Genomic DNA, 21,925 nt, shown 5'->3' on the forward strand with positions numbered 1-21,925 from the left:
CTGCAGCTGCCTTGTGGTGCTAAAGCAGATGAGGGTTGCTCTCCAGACAGATCTCCAGCTGTGCCTTCTAGGCCCTCCAGTAGAGGTCAGGGAAGACAGCTGCTAGCAGCAGCTCAGGAATTCAGTCAAGTCTGCAGTCTGAGACAACTTTTGCATGGTATCCTAACGAACGCAGACTCCAAGCACTGATAAAGCAATCTCCATAAGCAGATGCATTGTAACAGATTTGGGGTTACATTCCACCCCCCAAAAAAAGTGTACCACAACACATCACTCCATAAATGGCACTTCAAAGCACGAAAGGAACTGAAAAATCAGCTTAAAAATGTCTGTAAGAAGATGGAACTAGAATAGTTATGAAGAGGTGAGTTTCACTTAAGTACCTTTCTAAAAAAGGTCAGCTTTGAAGAACACTCACCACATAGGACAATAAATTACTTTACATGTACAGACTTCTTTTTCCAAAGATTCCAAAGATTGTCTGTTGATAGCTAGCAATTAGTTTCAATCCTTTAAAAATACTTAGCCTATAGAAAGCCTGAGTTTAACTCAAATAAGTTATAAATAATATACAGTTAATAATTTAACTATAAAGCACTAGGCTCTTGATGCCTGGTCTGCTTGTTTCAAGGCCGCTCACTATTTGATGCAAAAGTAATCCAGGACAGTTGTAATTCCTCTCCTTCCCTCCACCCCACAAGGCTGAGGATTTCTGAGAAAAGGCTCATGATTTCAGGGAAAACAAACAACTCCCACTTTCCTCAGTCATCAGGCACACATGGCATTCATCACATAGCAGCCTAATTTACGGTTTATGTTAGAAATCTTCACAGTTAGTTTATGAAGCTGTGGAAGAATGTTCTAAATCTGATCTCAGAAGGACACAGCTGGGCTGCAAAAAACACACAACCAGTCAGAAGTGACATAACTCAAATAGTGCACGTTTATTCTGAACGGTATTTCTAAAGAGTTTGAGAAAAACAAAAACATGCTCCTGATGTACAACAAGGGCAATGATATAGATTAAAAATGGACCATCTTATTTGTAAAGAATTTGCTCCCCCTGCAACTTAAATTGTAACATTGAGAATGCATTTGTAAACTGCAAACAGCATACCTTGAACTAAATTGAAACTCAAGAGACCAGGGGTGGTCTCAGCCAAATTAATCAGGAAGCAGTTGCAGATTCAAAAGAAACATCCAAGTCAGCAAACACTTTACAAAACACAGACTTTGTGGATAGCAGCTGACCCTGGATTACAACATGGGGGAGAATATAACAATGGATGTTTGGGGGGATCAAATTTTTACTAGACATCACAGGGCACCATCAAGAATTAACAAAATATCACAAATTTGTTTCAATTGTAACAGTATGTCATATTTAGTTGGCAGGTTTAACCATTAGCTGCATCATGTAAACTCAGCCAGTTTCTGTATACACAAAATAAATTCTCTCCCTTCCCCCTCCCAAAAATGAGGGATATCTCTCCTGGATGATTCTTTTTCCCCTGTACCATGGTGTCCTCCAGTAGGAGTCTCTTTGTAGGTATCATCTTCATACTTCAATCCATGTACGACAAAACCGGTTGCAGAGGTTCAGGAATAACGCTTATTTACACACCTTATGCTCTAAAGCTGCTAGTTGCATACCCTTTTCTTGCTACATCTTCATCCAGAACAGGAAATGCTGGTGGCTTTTTTTTTCCTTTCCACTTAAACTCCTAACTTAAAAAAAAAAAAAAGTATTTGTTCGTAAGCCGTTATAAGTCATCATTTTTGAGCTACAAGGAGGTCCTGTTGCAGCAAAATATAAAGTAACTGAAGTTCTCTGCAGTAAGCTCATGCTTCACGCAGTTTCAGTGTCTCTGGAAAACAGCACTATGGCATTGTCCTCCTACAGCCACACAGCCGATACACTAACGCAACTGTTTGTCATTCAGAAGGACTGACCTTCACTCTCCTCCATGTACAGGGAACACAGCTTTCTAAGAGATGTAGATTAAACCTTGTTTTCAAGATTCAACAACCGTTTTCCAGGATTAATAGCCTGGGAAAAGGAGTCTTGGATGCGTGGTTACTCTTTCGTCCACCTCTCCTACAATACATTTCATCAGAAGTTACAATGAGGCAGGTTTGCTGTGGAATAGGAGCTCTAAGAATTGTTTTCAGGGATACATTCATAGAATGATGGCAGCCCAAAGCAAAAAGAGACAGAAACAAAGGTTAATCCAAGTAAGTTCAGACATCAGACTCGTACTTTTAAACCTGAAGGAAAACTGTCTGTGAAACACACCGATTTGTGGAAGCCTACGACAACAGCAAATCCTAAGAGTTCATATCCCCACACCCATCTACCCAACCCAAACACTTACCACTTAGTTCTAGAAGAATGAAGAGCACTTTGCTTGGCACCAGAGGCAGCTATGGTCTGAGTTACAGCTGTGCTGCGCAAACATCCTCAAGTACAATACTATCTCTCTCTCTCTCCTGCCACATACTTCTCTTGATTTGGTCTACAGATGGCCAGGGAAACTATGCTGGCATATGACAAGCTAATTGTGCTTCAGTACATCCCCTTCTAGAAAGATGCTGGAACTGCCAACACCACCAGTGCAAGCAGGTCCTAAAAATAAGCTTTTGTCATCAGTAGGCTGCCTCTGGCCAAAGAAACTGGCGTGCAGCTTCCTGGCCAGAGCCTGCTACCAAGTGTTGCAAACACAGGTGCCCAGGCCATGCAGAGGGGCTTCTGTTGTTAGACATCTGCCCATCACCAAGACTCAATTAGTGCAAACCCAGCAAAGAGAGTAGCTGGTTCCCAGCATAGGTCTGTCCAGATAAACACCCCACACCTCTGGGAAAGGAGCAGTAATTCTGAAGCAGCTTCTACGGTCACCCCTCAGGTATTGAGGGCCACAGAGTGTGCGATGAGGGGTGCCATCCCTTCCCTTATGATAGCTCTCACCTCAAAACCCTTGGTTCCCAAGTCACCCTCAAACAACTGGACAGCACCTACTACCAAGATGTATGCTGCAGTGCGCACTACAGGTTGGAGGCTTTCGAAGTGGAGGAATTCAAGATGCAGGATCAAACTTAAACTCAAACAGGAAAGGAATGCAGTTCTGCATCTACTTGGGGAATGGGGCAGGTTGGTGTTGTCTCAGCTCAGTGCACTTTCCCAGCTGCTTGGAGAAGAGTCCAAGCTCAAGTTGGTATTTGTATTGGCATACGTAAAACTGCTGCCAACAGTGCATAGAAAGGAGCACTGATGGTCACACAAAGAAAGCGTGGAAGGATGCAAAGCGGAGCTTAACAGAGCTTACTGTAGCTTGGAGGTTACAGTACTAGGAAGAAGCCATTCAGCTTATTTTTCTAAACCCGTGAAGTGGTCTAGAATATGCTGCTTTCTCCAGTGCTCCATGAACACCCTCTGAAGAGAGGAGAACTGCATTATTACAGCTGAAGGGAAAAAAGGGGAAAAGAATCTTCAAAGGGGGCAAAACATGCAGTTTTTAAACCACCTCCTCCCGAAGGAGCACAAACACAGCAAGCCAAGCCACTCCCAAGCAAATCCAAGAGACCCATGCAAAGCTATGTGATTAGGGTCAGATTCTTACTTATGTTCTCAACCCTGCTGCCTGGCTTCCTCAACCCTTGCCTCATCTCAGATTTCCTCATCTCGGATTTGTCACCACAGATTTAGTATCCGTAGCAGATTTACCTGGAGACAGGTGCTTGCCTTATGTGATCAAAGCAAGTAAGATGGTCACAATCACTTTTCCCATTCCAACAACACAGGTAAAACTAACTTTCAATGAGCCCGACAGCGTTTCACCCATTTTTTAGAACAAAGATCTTGCCTCAGGATTCTTTTTTCTCTTGCCAACACCAGCTATAGCTCTTACTCTGGCAGAAGTCTGCTGGGAATTTGATAAGTGAAGATAAGAAAAAAAACAAAGACCACTCTAAACCCTCCTCTTAGTCAGTTAAGAAATGTAGCACCAGCTTGGGTGAGGATTATTTAAAAAAAAAAAAAAAAAGCGCATTCAAAAAGATCAGCCCAGGCAGAGTAAAAAGGTATGGTAAAGTAGCCCGCCCTTCTCAGCAAAAGATGGAGGAAAAAGCCATACTCAAAAATATTGGGAAAAAACTAAAAATACTTTTTTTTTTGAGGTGGGGGGAATTAAGAGGAAGTACGGGAAGTACTGAAGTAACATTCAAAGGCTGGGGGGAGTAAAGTACCCTGTAGGTTATAAAAAACATGATCATGTAGGAATCAAAGGATGAGATATTGCTGTTCCTTTCCCCCCCCCCCACCTCAGATTTACATTCTGCTTACTGAAAGAGATTAATTCTCTGAAGGAAGCTTGTCATCAGGATAACCTGCTCAAGCCCTCCGCACCTCAGACTAAAGAGATCTGCACACCTCTTCCCACCCCTAAAAATAAAAAGATCAAAAAAAAACCCCCATGATCTGACAATCCTTGGAAGAAGCATTACATTTTGTTGGAGAGAGGTCAAGATAAAAAAAAATTAAGGGGTGGAATAAAAAAAAAAATCAATAGGCCTCTCTTTCCTTATTTGGCGACAAGCAAGTGCAAGAAAGTGTTCGTTGGGGTTTTGTTCAGTTGTCGGTCTTTTGCACATCTGCGTTCTGGCCAAGACAAGGGGCTTTGAGGTTTTTCTGCAGCACGTGAGCATCTGCGGGCTCTATCCTCTTGTAGTAGTTTTTCTTCGTCTCAATGATTTCAAAGCCAAACTTCCTGTAGAAGTCAATTGCTGACTCATTGCTGATCTGGACATGCCTGGGATAGAAAGGAGGAGAGACAGACAGGTATCAGAACTCTGTGGGTTAAAATTGTGCATCCACACTGTGAACAAAGGATAAATATAAACAAGGTAAGAAAAGGAGCCAAATAGACAGAGGCAGGAATGATTGTGTAGTTCAGGACTCAAAATTTTGATCTTAATTTAATCCTGAGCTAACACAGCTCCTAGCTGGCCTGTGGCAATCATTCTGAGAATTAGCAAATAAAACTCAAACCTCAATAAAACTATTTTAAAGAACACATATTAGAGAAACTCTGCAATACCGCTGCGTAATCCCAAATTATCTATCATTTCTAAATTAAGAAATTTTGTAGAAATACATAGGAAAAGTTTTGGAAATTTTTTTTAAACTTCCTTTAGAAACACTTCTCAGATGGCCCAAAACAGCTGTCTGAGTGATGATCCCTACATCCTGTAACACAAAACTAACTGGTGATTGCACTAACATGCCATTTGATATGATTTTAACTCTTTGCTCATTGCTAACTGAGCTTCTCCCTTCACAAAAAACTAAGTCAGCACAAATCAGCCCTATGAACTTACAGATTTTTCCTCCCTTCCCTCCCCCACAGGTTTTACAGATCTTGCTCCAGCGTATTCCCAGAATTTGAAGGCCTCCAAAAAAAAAAAGAAAACAGCTACTAGTTCTTCCCTCTAAGCAACTAAGGCATTTATTTGCACAAGTTCTACAAAAAAAAAAAAAAAAAAGCTTGGCTCAGCAAAAGGTATTCATCAAATACCCCCCAAATTCAGTGGACACTGCACTAGCTCATGAATCACTTTGTCATGACAACGTGCTGCATAACCATAGAACCAAAGCAACTTTAGAAGTAACAGCAGAGCAAAACAAAAAGATGTTAGTGTCAAGTCTAATAAACACCAAGTATCTAAAAGTGAATTTCATAACAACAAACTTAACCAGTGATATCAAATTGGGTGCCTATACTGCAGAAGTATGCTCAGTCTGTAGGGGCACAAGCAACAGAGAGCGGTAAAACCAACGGGCCAATCAAAGAATTTTGTTGTGCCCAACTGTGGGAGCTATTTATCATCATCCCAGAATCCCACTCTATTAAACTGAAAGAAGGATTATGAAGGATTTTTTTCATTAATAACAGCAAACAGTTCCTCTGCTGTGCACACAGTAATGTGCAAAAAAGAAAGCCTGTGCCAATTAGCAGGCATCTGAGAGAGAATTCATTACCACTTCCTCTGAGAAGAGAACAGAAATGTAAGCCAAAAGCAGCTTTAATCAAACTCCTCTTTGAAATACCTGCTCCTCTTATTGAGTGCACACAGAGCTACACTAGTAGAGGATTCGCACCTTTTTGGCACAGTAGGACTCAGCTTGAGGAGAAAGTCACTCTATCTACAGTAGTATCAGTGTATGAAACAGTCCTCACTACACATCTTCAGTGCTGGCAAGAGCTCAGGGTGCAGTTCCTGTGGCAGCCTAAGTGCATCTAACCAAAGCTGCTGTGGGATTACCCCCAGCAGTGCCCAGTGCCTGTGCTGGTACAACCAGGCAGTGATGGGCAGGGAAAACAGTTTAGAAAAGTGATCTGGTCAAAAATGCTTTGGGTCACTTGGTAATCACAGATGCCAATGCACAGGAAGAAGGAGAAGCGTGCAACCAGCAGTGAGGGGAAGCAAAACTCTGGCATCCATGGATTTCAGGCTCTATTTCCACTGGGATCTATTAAGATGGCAAAGCCCTCTCAAACAGCCCAGTTCCCTACCCTAGTACTCCACATGTTGGTATCATGCCAAGTGCTTATGTAGACATGTGGTTGATTTTTTTCAAAAACAAACCAACCAACCCCAGAACTAAAATGCCAAAAAAACAATTTTCCCCAGCTGGGTCAGGTCACTGACCAAGTTTACTGTGTTGCTGCACAACAGCTGACCTGTCACACCACAAGAACGGGAATAAACAGTCAGGCTTGCAAGCACCTGTGCTGATGGTCTAACACATACCATCATAAAAGATAGCAATTGACTCAAAACTACATGCAAGACTTACTTTTTTTTTTTTTTTTTTTTTTACTGTAGCATTGTCCTCAAATGGAAAACTTACCACCTTTTTTTTTCATGCAATGTAATTCTGTTAAAGATCATCGCTTTATAACTAAACTGCTTTCAAATTCAGCAAATGTAGAGAAGCTGTTGTAAAGCAAGCAAGCTCTTGGTTTTCTCTGCATCACACAGGCAGCTCAAAATACAACCCCCAGCTTTCTTGTTAGCATTTACAAGGAAAGATGTTTCATGACCCCCCTGAAATAGATGTTAAAAAGCTTCTGGATCTCCCTCCCTATGTTCCCAAGTACCCCTCAAGTTCTCTTGAATGTATGGGCGCGACCCATTTACTTACAGATAGATGTTGTCAAAAGTGCCATCTTTTTCACAGATGTTTAAGACATGATTCAACATTTTAGTTCCTGCCAAAAGGTAAAGAAATACTTAAAACCAGAAGCGCACAATCAATAAGAGCTTTCCTGAGCAGAGGCAGGTTAACCAAAGGTAGGCTAAAATGAAAGAGCATGCACTGATGACATCAGCACTATGCTCTAAAATCAGAAAATAAAATTTAATATGGAGATGTCGTCTGTGAGCACCAGAATTTGAAAAAATATCAGTTGTAAGAAATACATGTTGCAAAGCCATCACTGTGAATGATACTCTTATAATTATAAATGCACCAACTTTGAATAAATCAACTCTCTAAATAGCTTATGATTTTTCTCCACTGCTGCATTCAGGAAGAGGTTACTAGAACTAGGAAATGCAAATCAAATACAGTATACAAGTACTTCACCATCTTTCTACATACAAAATTCCACTCAGTTTTATTCTTTATTTCTCTGGAGAAAAAACAGCCCATAAGCACAAGTATGGAGCACCTTATCTAAATACAAGCTTCAAGGTCTCAAACTCGGATAAGATGTGGTCAAAGCAATGTATAAACTAGTGAGAACACTGCTAAGTTTTTCTAATAAGATTTAAAATATTTTTCTTGGTTTCAGGTTTTTAAAGCAAGTAGCTAATACCATAAGGTTTTGATTAACTTGGCCTGCAGATTTGCAACATAGAGAAATAGTCATTTCTGTATAGACAGAACACAGGTACTACCCCTGAGTAGCACAAGTCAGCAGTGGGAAAATTATATAAAAAGTTAGCAAAAAGCCTTCATTTAGAAGACTGAAGAAGTGACCCAATGAAGGACAGCTGTGTTTCTGGGCTTAGCAATACAAAAAGGTTGTTTATGTACTTGAAAGCATTGAGAGGAAGGGAACACTGGTAGAAGGGCAGGACACATGTCCTGTGAGGAGAGGCTGAGGACACCTGGGTTGCCCAGCGTGGAGAAAAGGAGGCTGAGACATGACCACATGGCTCTCTGCAACTCCCTGAGGAGGTGCAGCCTCTGCTCCTGTCACTGATGATGGGATGCATGGGAAGGGCACAACGCTGTGCCAGAACACGGTCAGAATGGACATTAGGAAAAGTTTATTTCCCACGAGGGTGGTCAAACACTGGAGCAGGCTTCCTGGAAAGGTGGTTGATGCCCCATGGATGTCAGCGTTCGAGGCATTTGGATAATGCCCTCAGTGATACGCTTTAACTTCTGGTTAGCCCAGAAAGGGTCAGACAGTTGGATGAGACGATCTTTGTAGGTCCCTTCCAACTGAGCTACAATATTCTGTGAGTTGTCAGAGGTATGCAGCCAGCATGCAAGTTATGGCATGGTATCTCTATGCTTTGATTTGCATATTTATAGAAGCCGTGTGTTTCTATCACAGGATGATGTGATTAAAAGAATCTGAAGTACTGAATTAGAAAGTTCTACAAATAAAAGTCAATTTCTGAAATGCAAGAAAGCAAGAGCATGTCATACATCATTCTCTCCCCTGTGCTCCTTCTAGAGAAATCACTGCTCTAGAAGTGCACAATCTTGGGCTATCTTGGTTAAAGTAGAAAAAACTCTAAGAGGGAATTTCAGTAGCTGCACAGAAACCTTGTTTCTTTTTAGAACTCAGACACAAAAGATCTCCTTACCTATTCCTAGCCTTCGGTAGGGTGCCAGGCATCCAAGTGTCATGATGTACAGTCTCTTCTGGTTCTGGGAGTGATCCACCCTACAGCACACTGCTCCCACTGCAATATCATTGAAGTAGGCTGCCAGGGAGAGACACAAAGCGTTATCAGCCACAAGACTCAGACTGCACATGCAACTCCTTCGGTTAAGCCCTGTATCTTTCTTCTTTCCCTGTTGCTAATTCCCCCACCCAGATAAAATCAGACTGTGGCCAACACTGAGTGAAATTACCAGCGGTGCTCTGACACAGTGGCTGGTTTATTTCAGTTAAAACCAACTAGCAATGACTTCAGAAGGTAAGCTGGCTGCAAACATCAAGTTTCCTGCTGTAACAGAAAACATGTCTATTCCCAGTGAAATGCAAGCTATTTAGAACACAAACCCTTTGAGGTTGGTACTGTAGCTTTTTAAGGCTCCCAAACAGTTATTTCTCATTATGTTAAGCAACAAAATAGAAGGATCTGCAATTCAAAACCGTTAAGGACAGCAACAATGAGCATTTCTGCCACCACAGCCCACAGTTACTGGAAAAAAAAGTTTGTACCTAATTTGGCTAGTTCGCCAACCTCCAGTACATCCTTGTAGAACTTGTCATTGTAGCTCACAGGAAAAATGACCTGGTTTAGCCTCTTCAGCTGCTTAATGTTGTGTGGCGTCACATCTCCCAGCTCGATCCGGCTACTGGAACAAACCAAAACATGCTTAACATCTGACACACTCCAACATTTCTATGGACACCAAAAATGAGTTACTTCATGTTTAGGGAACTGTCCTGTCTAGGAATCAGCTCAATGCATATCTGAACTACACTGTTCATACAATCAACTCTTTTGTTGGTAGCTGATTTAACTCAGAAAAGTAGTGCTATACTGTCAGAAGTTTCTCAGGCCACACTTAACACTCACATACTCTATAGTACATATGTTTTATTGGGTTGGCAGACAGGAGAATACTTACCTGTGTAGGAACATTACAACAAAGAAATCTTGGGAGTGACAAGAGGCTAGGTAGGTACCAAGAAAATGAAGTCTTCACCCATGCTCCAAAGACAGCCTTAATTCTACCAACTATCAATATGAAGTTAATGCTTAGACAAGTTGGTATTACACATCTGTCTCTAAAATGCAGCAATACTGCGTGCAGCAGCAAACTCCTATTAAGCCTGTTAATATGTAAGAGTGCCACTTTCAGGGTGGCACACGCATCAATTATGATCATCACCGAAGTCATTCTTCCTGTTGACTGAGAAAGACAGACTTGAAATACCAGTACTGCGATGAATTATGCTGAGAAGAAACATTCCAAGCTTTTCCCTTTTATGAGGCTAACTTCCTGGTAAAAACACTGCATCATATCCAGAAGCATATGAACAACTTTTTTTCTGCAATATGTCCCCAAGCCAATTTCTTTGGAGGCAAGTAGTTTTAGCAAGGACTACTAGAATGAAAAATAAAAGACAAGCAATATTTTTCTAAAATAGTCATCAGAAGATGCAGGCAGGAACAAAGCCAATGCCTACAGAGTTAGAAATATACACAATTCTAGGTTCGTCTGCAACCCCGGCTTTACCAAACACAGACAGATTGTTTTCTGCCCCAACACCGTTAAAGAGGTTGTTTGCTACTTCTTAAAAATGTACATGTTTTCAAAAAAGGCAGTTTTATGAGATCCTTGTATGCCAGTCTTCAACGTTACTTCTAGTAACATGTAGCTGCTTTCCATCTCCAACGCCTTTTGTGCCTAGTCAGCTTGTTTTTTTCAAATAGGCTGATGCCTAGGGCACAACAGCTCAGCTCAATTTACATAATCCAGTAAAGCAAAGAAGAGATGATAACCAACAGCATTTTTTCCTACAGGAACTGTACCAACAATGCTGAGCATAATCTTTGTCTGCTTTATTAACTGACCTTTATTATGCATCAAAAATCACCTTAAACAATTAGTACTCGAGATACCATATCGGTTTTAGTTGCCACTACCAATGACGGTGATAGGTATCCAATGCTTTCTAGGCAGTTATTCAGGCTGCAGAGCAATTAACAGAAAAAAAAAAAAACTACAGGAACAGAGAGTTTAACATTTACTTCAACAAGCCTAGCTTGCCCTCACACCCACCTCTCCCCTTTTCTTTTACAGGGAGAACCACAGCCTCCCGTTCTGCAAAGCTATTTCAGCCTCATGCACCAAGGACCGCCACTGCCCGCTCTGACACAGATCTCACTCTACCTAGTGAGCCCTGCAAGAGAGGAACAATTGATAAGCAAGGCTTCCCTTTTGGAGAACCACCTGGCCATAACTAATGGACCATCAATGAGTGTGCAATTCTCCATCAGACTAATATGTTTCAACTATCCTAACTACACAGAACTAATGATGGTACTCGCATATTGAACCTTGCTGCGTACAAAGTCTAACCTTTCATCACATATTTACCAAACAGATCAAAAATCTTCTGTGTCAAACATCTCGTGGCAGCACGGATGCCTACATATTGTTCCAGGCAGCTCCTCACCTTCCCCACATCACAATGAACAGGTCATTTTCTTCCCCCTCCTCAATGCAAGGGGGATTTCTTAAGCATGAAGGCTTGTAGTTTGCTCATGAGCTCTGTCCTGTTGCACAGAAATCTCTTGAAGGACCTCTCATCAGAAATGGACAGTATGTTCTCCAACAGTGATCTCAGAACTGACAGAAGAAACCAGAGTGTCCATAATCTTACACTTTACCTATGCCAACATCCCCAGGCATACTAAAAGCAGCAGCAGGATATATCGCTGAAGTTTCTAGCTACAAGCCAATATGCTTTGCTCAAACAGTAAGCAGTATCCATCTTCCATGGCTCCTACTGCCACGAGCCCTTTGTTTTACAACTTCTTCCACCTTCTAGAAGAGTTTGCTCTCAATAGTAGGATTCCCTTCTTCATGTTTCACCACTTGTGCAAGCCCTTCTGAGAATTATATTCCAACATGAAGTGCTGAGCTTGTAAGGGACGATCTCCTCACAGCACGGAAGTACTGCACGGTAAACAAGCGTGCTATCAAATGATAGCAAAGTTATTAGACAGTGAGGTAATTAACACTTGTTTTACGCCCAGCTTGGCACAGCTGTTCAGCCTAGCATGGCAGGGCTTCTTCAGGCATGCACAAAGCAACTTGCATCCTTGCCTCATCCCAGCCAGCACTGCTGCCACCTTTACTCAAAAAAGGGCAGGAATTAAACCATAACATGTGAGGTTCCCGCATGTATTAGTGTCCACGAGTGCTGTGCTCAAGAAAAACACCTCAGTAATCTCATACCAGGTGCAAAGAGAAGGCCTCTTTTGCTGCAGTCTGCATCAGAGTGGAAACCAAAGGGAGCTGTTGCAAGGAAAACAAATTTACATCATGAGCAAACCTGAAGCACTCAGAAGGGACCTGTCCTTCCTTAAGGAGTTATTTTATTCTATTATTCTAATAATATTCTTCAGAAGATACAGACCAAGACATAACCTCTCAAGTGGTCAGGCCAGAGAAACAGTTCCAGCAGCAGGTGGCTGAAACATGCTGCTGACCGATTTCCTGTAGCCCCTGGGCTCCCCACCCCTGTCACCTATTGCCACATTCATTGCTTGCCTCCTGCCAACCTCCTCTGCTCTGTCACTAGCTGCTTCCTCCTGGCTTGAGAATTGCAGCAGGGCCAGCAAGTTATCCTGGAGGATAATACAAAAGAAGTTTAAGAACCACCACAGGAAGTGTAAACTGGTATGCTAAGTACATATGTTTAAATATTATGTACTCAAACCATAAGTTATGTTAATGTATAGCACTGGCTGATTAAATCAACACCACATCTATTACACACCTTTAATAAGTAAACTAAATGAGCCAATGGAAAGGAAGACCCACATCATGAGAGTTCACTTTGCTGGAGGACAGCACAGCCAAAGTGCCACTGGGGCCTCAAGTAAAAACAAGGGAAAGCTTTCCCTGCTGCTGAATGAAAGCAGTGCTTTTGCTGTCCCCAAGCCACTCATTTCCACCCTCTTATTGGCACAAAGGTTTGTGCAACAATGTGGTGAACCAACCCCAATTAAAACTAACTTAGCCAAAAAAAAGAAAAGTTTAGTTTTAACCCACATCAGTCCCCCGATTGGGTTCACCACACAAAGTCTGCTGCCAACACAGAGGAAAAAAAACTGCCAGAGGCAGAACTGCTTCTTGAGCAGAAGCGCTAGCTTACCCCAGTTTAAACTGCTTCTGGAAGAGCCGTGCAAGAGGAGCGCAGGGATAATTCAGTGAGTAGGTGATTTTGTGCTCTACCTTATCACATGTGGAACAGCATGCACTTTGTTACAGGTACTTTGTCTCAGATCTTTTGAGGCTGGGGTTGTTTTAAGGCCCTAGTTTCAAAGTACACCACTTGGCCACTCCTTTCTTTCCACTAGAGTAATTGCAGTAGCTTTTCTATTGCCTTTTTTTTTTTTTTCCTAAAGCAAGCTAGTTACAAGTAGACCAGTTTTCTCAAGTTACTTTCAGTCAAACCAGTAACAAATTTCCTGTATCAGTTAGTTTGATTAGGCCTGTTCTGTGTATTCCAGCTGGGCACAGGCTATACCACAAACATCTATCCTTTACTGTTGCAAGGAAAAATTTACATCATGAGAGAACCTGAAGCACTTGGAAGTGACCTGTCCTTCCTTAACAAGTTATTCTATTATTCCAATAACATCCTTAAGAAGATACAGACTTAATACAGTCATCCTGCATCTCAAATATCTCCCCATATGCAGGAGGCAGCAGTCAAGTGTATCCATCTTACATGTCACATCTTCTGGAGCACTGCAGGCCCAACACCCCATGCAATTTGTTTTAACAGGGAGACAGAAGGGACTCGTGGCTCATCACATCAGGCCTCATTACACACGGTGCTCATCTAGGAAAGCGTAGAAGTTCCAGCCCCTGGAGCCTCTTAAACATCATCCATTGCAAGGCTACTCCCAAGCCATCATCATCCTCAAAGTTTTATTTCCAATTCCCACCCTGAATGTATTCAAGCCCTACCCATCTGCTCTTCTGCACTGCTCATTTGCTTCAGCAGTTGATGTGAGGCATCAAACCCCACAGCCTGGCTTCTCAGACACCTACCGTGCCCTCTTTCAACTTTCCTGATCTTGACTTAAAGCCAAGATCCCAGCCTCCCTCTTTATTGCCCTATTGTCATCCTAGCTCTTCCCTGCACCCCTTCAGATTAATTTTCCTTAAACACAGTTGACCAAAACTGCTCACAGCACTCTAAATGCAAACTAGCACCTTGTACAACCCCAGTAGCTTCTCCCCATCCTCACTGAAAGTATTTTCCTGATGTGTCCTGGGACTACACTTGCATTTCTCCCAGCTGCAACGTACTGCAGCTCAGCTGCTGAGAAGGCACACGCCCAGACTTCGCCTGTGAGGTGAGCTGGTTTCTGGTGCACAGCAACGCCGCCTGCTACGTCACAGCAGAGCAAAGCGTGATTCACAAAGTCCTGATGGATGTGGGAATTGAGAGAGGTGACACAGAGTAGTTACCGAAACTGGCTGCACGCCCAGAGCATGAGCACGAGCACCAACACTCCTGCTCTCACATGCACTGCCCTAAGATCCTTCAAGCACTTGCCAGAAAAAACAAAAACAAAAAAAAACCCCACACAACACCTTTTGCAGGACCAAATGCAACCCAATTAATTATACTGTAGCTGCATGCCTGTCTGCAGCTGCAATTTGCACAGAGGCTGCTTTTCCAGTAGTGGCTTAAATTCAGACTGGAAGCAACACAGGTTAAGCAAGACATTAGCATTTCTGCCTCCTGCTCTATAGTAACGCAGAACTGCTACAGAGGAGGAGAGCCCATAAAAGCCAATTTCCAGAGTCACAGTTTGTGAGGAGAAATTAATTCAGTCACAGGGAACAGCAAGCATTGGACACCAGTTCAGAGCAGGCATCAGGGAGAAGAGGGAGAAATGCTGAGTTTCCTCATGCTGTGCGAATCTCAGTCCCATTCAGCTTTAAATAGTGCAAGTCCCTCCCCAGAGGGATGTGCTTGCCTGAAACAGATCTCTGTGTAACTGATAGCTGGGCTCAGGCTTATTTAAAGCATCTGGCACTCTAAATTTAGCAGAACCCTATCTGCAACTCACAAAATTCACTGAGGTATAGGGGAAGAGGCAGGAGAGGGAGCAGGGGAAGAAGAGCACCTGAACAAATTAGAGGACTTCAGAGAAGGCTTGTCACCCACTAAGCAGCCAACTAGCTTTATTGCTTCTATTTTGGCTTCCAAGTCAAAGCAGGAGTCTAGACAGGATAATCCACTCCCATAAAATAAAACCAAACCAGAGCTATGAAAGCTATAGACCTGAAGGGTGTGGCTTTGCTCAGATTCAGCTCCAAAGCCAAAGGAGCCTCTCTAGATTAAAAAAAAGCAACAAAAACCCAACCAGATGAGCTGTCTTGCTAGGCGCACAAGTTAGTCTAGTTCTTGTGGGCAGACCAGTATGTTTTCAATTATCCAGAAGATCTGCGGGCTGTAAATCTGCTCTACTTCACTTGTCAGAAAACCAGAAGGATAAGTAGAAGCCGAACACGCAAGAACTCTTACCCATTTGCTCCTGAGCCCCCGGTCTTCTTTAGCCCCACTTACTACTGAGACCACGTATTCACAACACCTGATACCCTGCTGGAAGCTACCCCCAGCTGGGTGCTGGGTTGTAAAAAGGGACAGCAACAGACATAAAGCTATGTAGTTTTAGAACCAGAATTAACAGAAGACTTTGCCCATATTGCAATTCAAATGGGTCTAGATGTGAACAGATTTCACCAACATGATGCAATTCCACAAGACACACTCCAGACCACCCTGTCCCCTCTCCTTTATTACAGAAAATACATGGTGCATTTCACTCAATTCTTCTTCATTATATTTGGACAATTTTCTCCGCCTCAATCTGGAGAATTTGAGGATCATACAAAGGACTGGATGATCTTCCCATGCAAAAAAACCAAAGTTATGCTAAAATAGCCCCACAATTTTCCCACCTCAATTATTTTCTTTGATGTACTGAAGCTCAAATCTACATTTTGAGCTCCCCATCCCCAAAGAAGGCAAAGAAAAAACCTTAAAGTGGCAATACAATCACGAAGAGTCTCAGCTGTCTGATTATGCAAGAGCAAGGGGGAGACAATAAGGTCATTTCAACAAGTGTCAAAAATAAACTTTCCCAAGAAAATTAAAAGCTTTCCCATTCCACAGTTGGACACAAAGAACAGGAATCGCCACACACAGCAGGCAGAACTTCCAAACCCCAAAATAATAGCAATAATTAATAGCTGGTCTAGAACAGAGAAGCAGCCATGCATACATCACTTAGTAGCCCACACCACTTTGCTTCTTCAAAGCACCTCATGAGGTAAAAGCTTATTGATGCACCTGGGTCAGGTGCATCAAAGTAAGGCAAAAAAGAGGAAACATCTCGCCTGTGATCACCCAGCAGATGAAGAACTGCCAGAAATCCTAACTCTCCATTGCTGGTCTAACCACTCTCCTCATTACTCAGGTAAGCTCATAGCCACGTTCACGTTTTGAACCAGGATTCTGGTCAAAGCAGGAATCCTTCACCAGTTTGGAACGACTTAAAATTAGTTTTGCGGCTCCGCTACTGATACCCTGGGACTGCTTACAAATTACAGCCCCTTTCCATACCATCAATACCCCTGGCTATGAAAGTTATAATCTTTGCCCCCTAGGAAATCACCAACCTCCACTAATGAACATTCATGAAGTACTTAATGATCCTCAGGTGAGAACAGAGGTTTACCTGCAGATTCAAAACAGGAGTGATGCTGGGTTCACAAAGTGCCTGATTTACATACCTCTGAATACCTCAGAGAGGCTTCTTGTACTTCTACTAGGTAACAAACTTCTCCACGGAGAACTATCAGACAAACTATTTCTGTAAGTTGCCAAAACACCTTTCCTCACAAAGCTCTTAATTAGTAAAGAAAACACGGCAACTCATTGTGGGTCTCCTGCCCATACTTTGGATTTTAATCAGAGATATTATTTCAGGTGTTCAAATCACATATTATAGAAGCATACTATGAAAAACTAACAGAATGTGCTATCAGTTTTATGTGCTTAACTTCAACATTTCTAAAGGCAACAGTCATTGTAAGCTCCTAACTTACGAAGCACAAAAGGATGTTTTTTTCCCCCTCTCATTTTCCTAATTTTCAAGAAGAATAAAATGGTCTCAAACAAAGAGTTTGTGCTTAAGAGCCACTTATTAAAAACAAACAAAACCTCCTTTAACTGCAAATTTTCATCTAATTTGTGATCCTTACTGGCAAGAAATAAGCACCAAGTAGAGAAAAGTGCCCCAAGCCTTGTACTCAGGAGAACACATAATACAATGGTGAGATGGGGGAAATGGGAAAACTTTTCAGGGGTTTAGATTCAAGTCTGCTAGGGCCAAAAATCAAACAGAGCTTGGGAAAGAAAGGGGAGAGGGAGAAGGAAGGTCACGTGAGCTGAGGAAGCATTTCATACATCAAGATCTTACCGCATTGCATGGCATTCTCAACCCAGCCAAAGAATAACTCTGCCCCCAGGAAAATTCAAATATCTTAATTTTAGTCTCCTAATGAGATTGTTGTGGAAGCGGGCTTGGTTCTATTTTCTACGAAGCCTCATTTCCTCCCCTTAATGAATTAATTCAATATGCTTTCTTCGATACAAATACGGTTACCCCATTTCAATGCTGTGCTTCTCCGCTCTCAGGTCTTTGAGTCCAGGAGGCTCCAGATAACCAGCAAGTCTTCTACGCATTGACTGCTCCTCTCTTTTCTCTTCCCCTCCGTTGCCAACTCCAATCTCCCTCCTGGCAAACTTTTGCTCCTCTGAAGCTCCCAGGAAGAACACATGGGTCACTTCTTCCCTTCACCTCTTTCAGCAGGAAGCAGAAAGTAACCCTGACATCGCCTGCCTCACTTAAAGCAGAAGGGATGCAAGGGACCACTGCACTTCTCTTTTATCGATTCCCAAACAAATACAGAGATCTGACTTCTCCTGTCCTTCCCTTCTCCTCTTCTGGGAAAAAAATATCTAGTGCCTTCTCAGATTATTGGTCTGAACACTTCTAGTATTTGCCAAATGGGCAGGATTTTTAAGTTCTGAATCATTTCCACTTGTATAAAAGTATTTATCTGGCTCAACCATCACCCATTATTCCCCATTTTAGTGGAAAAGGAGGATGCATCATTTCTTTTGTCTTCAGGAGATGGCAGCAGAGTCTGTGGCATTTGGTAACTAAAGATACATTTTTCACAGGAGAATTGCCCAAACCAACATGTCCCAAACTAGCAAGCCCATATATATATATATATATGTAAAAGGAACTGAATGGTCAAACTCCACTCAAGAGCAATGATTCGGTTGCAGGATGCTTTCACAAAAAGACTACAACCCCAACTCTCTTCCTCTCCTGCCAAAGCTTCCTAATTCACAGAGCACCTTAACCTGGTTAAGGAATTAAACTTGAAGTGGTAGAAGTTAAAAGTTTGGTTAAAGAACTTCTGGTAAACTGCACTGAGTTTCAATAAGCTGATTTAGAAGAAATTAAGCCGACTGTAAGCACGCTTTAGGCAAGGTCTACATTTACTAACCAAGAAATCAAGTGCAGAAAATACAGCTCACGCTTGGACGTTTCTAGGTTCAGAAAAATCCCGAAACCAAACACTGATTTTCAGGCTCAATTACCTTTTTTGTCCTGCCTCCAGTACACGTGACAATTCAGCAGTTTTCTCATAAACTTGGAACTTCCTCCCATATACGTTAAGCTTAGCGCTGTGCCTTGCAAATGGAAACAAATCAACAGTTCTGCACGAACTCTGTAATGCTAACTTGGAGGGGGGGGGGAATTCCCTGTTCTTGTGAGAAACACGTACAGCTTCAGGGCCTTGAAGGGTTTGCTGCTTGAATCCAGGCAAAACAAGCCGAGGTATCAGAGCTTACCCTAACTATTCACTGTGTTTATATATAATATTGATATTTTTCTGTTATAACCAGCGTTCCCCAGCCGCGGTGCCACTTGCACAAAGCCAGCTAGAGGAGTGTGAGACCACAAAACCTCTCGGTTACAGCAGCTGCTGCACCAGGGAGCTGTGTCTGTGTGCATCTAGTCATGCTCTGCACCCCTCCGGTAGCATGGCTTTGAGAGAAGGGCAACAGGGAAAGGCTGGAGGGCATCCTCACGGGCTTCCTCTGAACTGACACGAGTCAGGACAATAAAGGCATCAAAAGGCCCCAGACAGCAAGCAGCTCAAGAATCAGCACGAGATTTTCTGTTTTCTTTCCTTAAAAGCAATAGCATAACAACTGTAACAAAACTACAAAACTATTGAGCAACAACTAAATCAGCCCCGCAAAACCAATAAAGCACAGGGAGTATTATTTACATCTGCTCCACAAAAAGAGCCAAATTACTACAGGCAGTAAAACTTGAGTCCTTACCATTGCTATTTTTCCTCATGCAAATACAGTTCTAAAATAGATTTTCAAATTCCAGAACTAACAATAACAACATTTATGAATAAATGACAAAGATGAAATGGACCTCTAGAGATTCATCAAGTTCGCTTACAGAACAGTGAATTATCTCAGTTTTCCAAATCATGTCTAAGAAAAATGGGAAACAGAAGTCTCCTCCTAAATCATTCAGAAGATGAGAGAAGAGCAAACATAATACCAAGTAACACAAACCCAGGTGGGATTTAATAGCAATTATCAAGCTCAGACACTGGTATTTAGCCCATCAATTAAGAAAAAATCTTAAGCAGCTGAGAAAGTTTTAAATGAAACAAAACTTTCACTTTCCCTGAACTCAGAGGTCCTCTGGAAAAGAGGTCACCTAATCTCACATACCTGGATGACAGAAACACCACAATCTGCTCTGTGCCATTACCAGTGTTACGTTGGATTTGGGGAACAGAGGGCTGAAAGCAACACACACTGACTATACAGTCTCTTTTAGATCTGAAATGTCAAAAACATCTGTGAACTTGCTAGTTGCTTTCTTAATTCTTTCTCTGCCAAAGTAGACTGTTCATAATTACAGCTGATGTTATGGGTCTTTGTGCTCCCAAAATTATCGCTGGGCTTTGTGGTGTGTGTTACTATGCAACATATGCACTCCCAGAGAAAATGCGCTCAGATGGGAGTTAGTTTGTTCAGAAGAACTGGTCCACAATTTTGGATTAAATGCTGAAGACAGATCGAATCTCTTCAAACAACACATTAGTTTCTCTAAGCTGGAAGCTTTATCTGAAGCTTCAGATCTATTTTGGGATCTATCTTCTGAGAGCACTTGCTTTTTAGAGATCTCCTCTGATCTTTGTAGCTTGACAAACAATTTGCTTTTGTTCCAGAGTATCCCTATGTAATTTAATGTGTTCCTTCTGCAGTGCTCATCGAGCCCTTTCATCGTACTGAAACTCAGTTATTTTTCAGTTTGAGTTCTGTCATCCCATTTGCCTCAATCTGAATTTTTAGACAACACCTGGATTCAATATTAAGATTTTATCCCACACAAGAACTGGCTGCACAGTGCTAACAGTGCTTTGACAAGACAGGAACGTGCTCTGCTCTTCAAAGACATGAAGGAATACCAGAAAAGCAGAAATACGCAAGCAGAAAACCTTAAGGGATTCATTCTCAAGCCACACTAGTGATAAAGCTGCCTTTAAGTGAGAACAAAAACTTAAGCAAAGCTCTGGGAGCAGAAGGGGGCTGTGGGTTCTTTACTTCCATAGTTTTTCATATTTTAAAAAGTAAGTTTAAAAGAAGTTCCTGTAAGAAGTCCTGAGCAGCACAAGCAAGGCCGGGCTCCAGCCCCTAGTGGAGCACGGCAGCAGAGCAGGCAACTCGGGCTGCGACCTGCCAGGAGACCTCAGCGGCTGCCGCCTGGCCTGGGCAGCTCAGCCGCTCCATTTAGTGGATGGAGGGTGGAAGGAAAACACATTTCTCGTGTCAGGAGCACTGCTGAGCAAGGATCACATCCCCACCACTATTTCCACCGAGCAGCACTCCACATGAAGCCCATCACTCCAACTATGAGAGGGCCCTTTTTAAGTCTAGGGCACCCAGGTGACTACAGGATTACCCGGGACCCCAAGCACAGCTATCTAACAGAGTTAGCTCATTACTTTTTCACCACAGCCAGCGCTAAGCCTTTCTACTGATACTCACCAGCCACTCACGACGCTGGAAGCTGCTTATGAGCTGTAAGAAACAGCAAAGCCCCTGCCATCAAGCAGCCTCGCTGCACGACCTCCCCCCTGCGGCTAATAAACTAAACCCCTCACCATCCCTTAGCAAAGCCTCAAGCACCTCAGCGCCCATTCACCCTGCCGCAAGCCGCCAGACGGGAACACTAACCTCCAGCCTCGCATAACGCGGGCTTTAAGAAGCAGACGGGGGAAACCCTCTCCTCACACGGCGAGGGGCAGGCCCGCGGCCCCACAGGGCGGCCGGGCGAGCCCTGCGCAAGGTCACCGGGCAGGGAGAAGCCGGGCGAGGCCCTCGGCTACCCGCAGCCAGCGGCGAGCGGGGCAGGGCCGGGCCGCGGCGTTGAAGGGCTCCGGGAGCCAACCGGTGGGAACCGTTAGGGAGCCGTTAACGGCCGCGGCGTGAGGGGGGGGCCCCCCCGCACTCACCCCTTCATGGCGCGGCCGGGCCTGGCCGTTACCCGCCGTCCGCGCTGGCTGCGTGCAGGGCCCGGCGGCGCGGCTCGGGCCTCGCTTTCCTCCTCCTCGTCCTCTTCGTCCCGGGCTCGTCCTGGAACCGCCGCCTCCTTCTCCTTCTTCTCCTCCTGCCCCGGCCGCTGCCCGTCGCCCCCCCGCCCCGCGGCCGCTCCACATGGGCCGCCGCCGCCACACGCCCGCCCCCCGGCGCCCCCTCACCTCCGGCCGTTAGCGCGGCGCGTGCGCGGCGGG

At 43.4% G+C, this 21,925-nt stretch overlaps 1 protein-coding gene across 2 annotated transcripts; it reads right to left on the minus strand.

Moving 5' to 3' along the window:
* Positions 1 to 920: 920 nt before the first annotated feature.
* Positions 921 to 21,856, minus strand: NAA50 (N-alpha-acetyltransferase 50, NatE catalytic subunit). 2 transcript variants are annotated; one of them, XM_082784612.1, is made up of 5 exons: positions 21,647 to 21,856; positions 9,468 to 9,601; positions 8,884 to 9,003; positions 7,202 to 7,268; positions 921 to 4,805 (listed from the first exon to the last, which is right to left on the minus strand). In XM_082784612.1, exons 1-5 carry the CDS (start codon positions 21,652 to 21,654, stop codon positions 4,625 to 4,627), a joined length of 510 nt encoding a protein of 169 aa, XP_082640738.1. In that variant the 5' UTR covers positions 21,655 to 21,856; the 3' UTR covers positions 921 to 4,624. The 2 variants fall into 2 exon arrangements, with proteins under 2 accessions (XP_082640738.1, XP_082640737.1); XM_082784611.1 differs by having other exon boundaries at positions 9,468 to 9,604.
* Positions 21,857 to 21,925: the final 69 nt, after the last annotated feature.

Source organism: Aythya marila (assembly GCF_965140915.1).
Source record: "Aythya marila genome assembly, chromosome: 1".
Classification (NCBI taxonomy): Eukaryota; Metazoa; Chordata; class Aves; order Anseriformes; family Anatidae; genus Aythya; species Aythya marila.

Excerpts from the sequence above, each read along its gene's own strand:
- NAA50 (XM_082784611.1), bottom strand. Across the intron at positions 9,004-9,467 it reads TGGCGAACTAGCCAAATTAG|CCTACTTCAATGATATTGCA; the intron begins GTACAAACTTTT and ends TCTCCCTGGCAG. Across the intron at positions 7,269-8,883 it reads CTACCGAAGGCTAGGAATAG|GAACTAAAATGTTGAATCAT; the intron begins GTAAGGAGATCT and ends ACCTTTTGGCAG.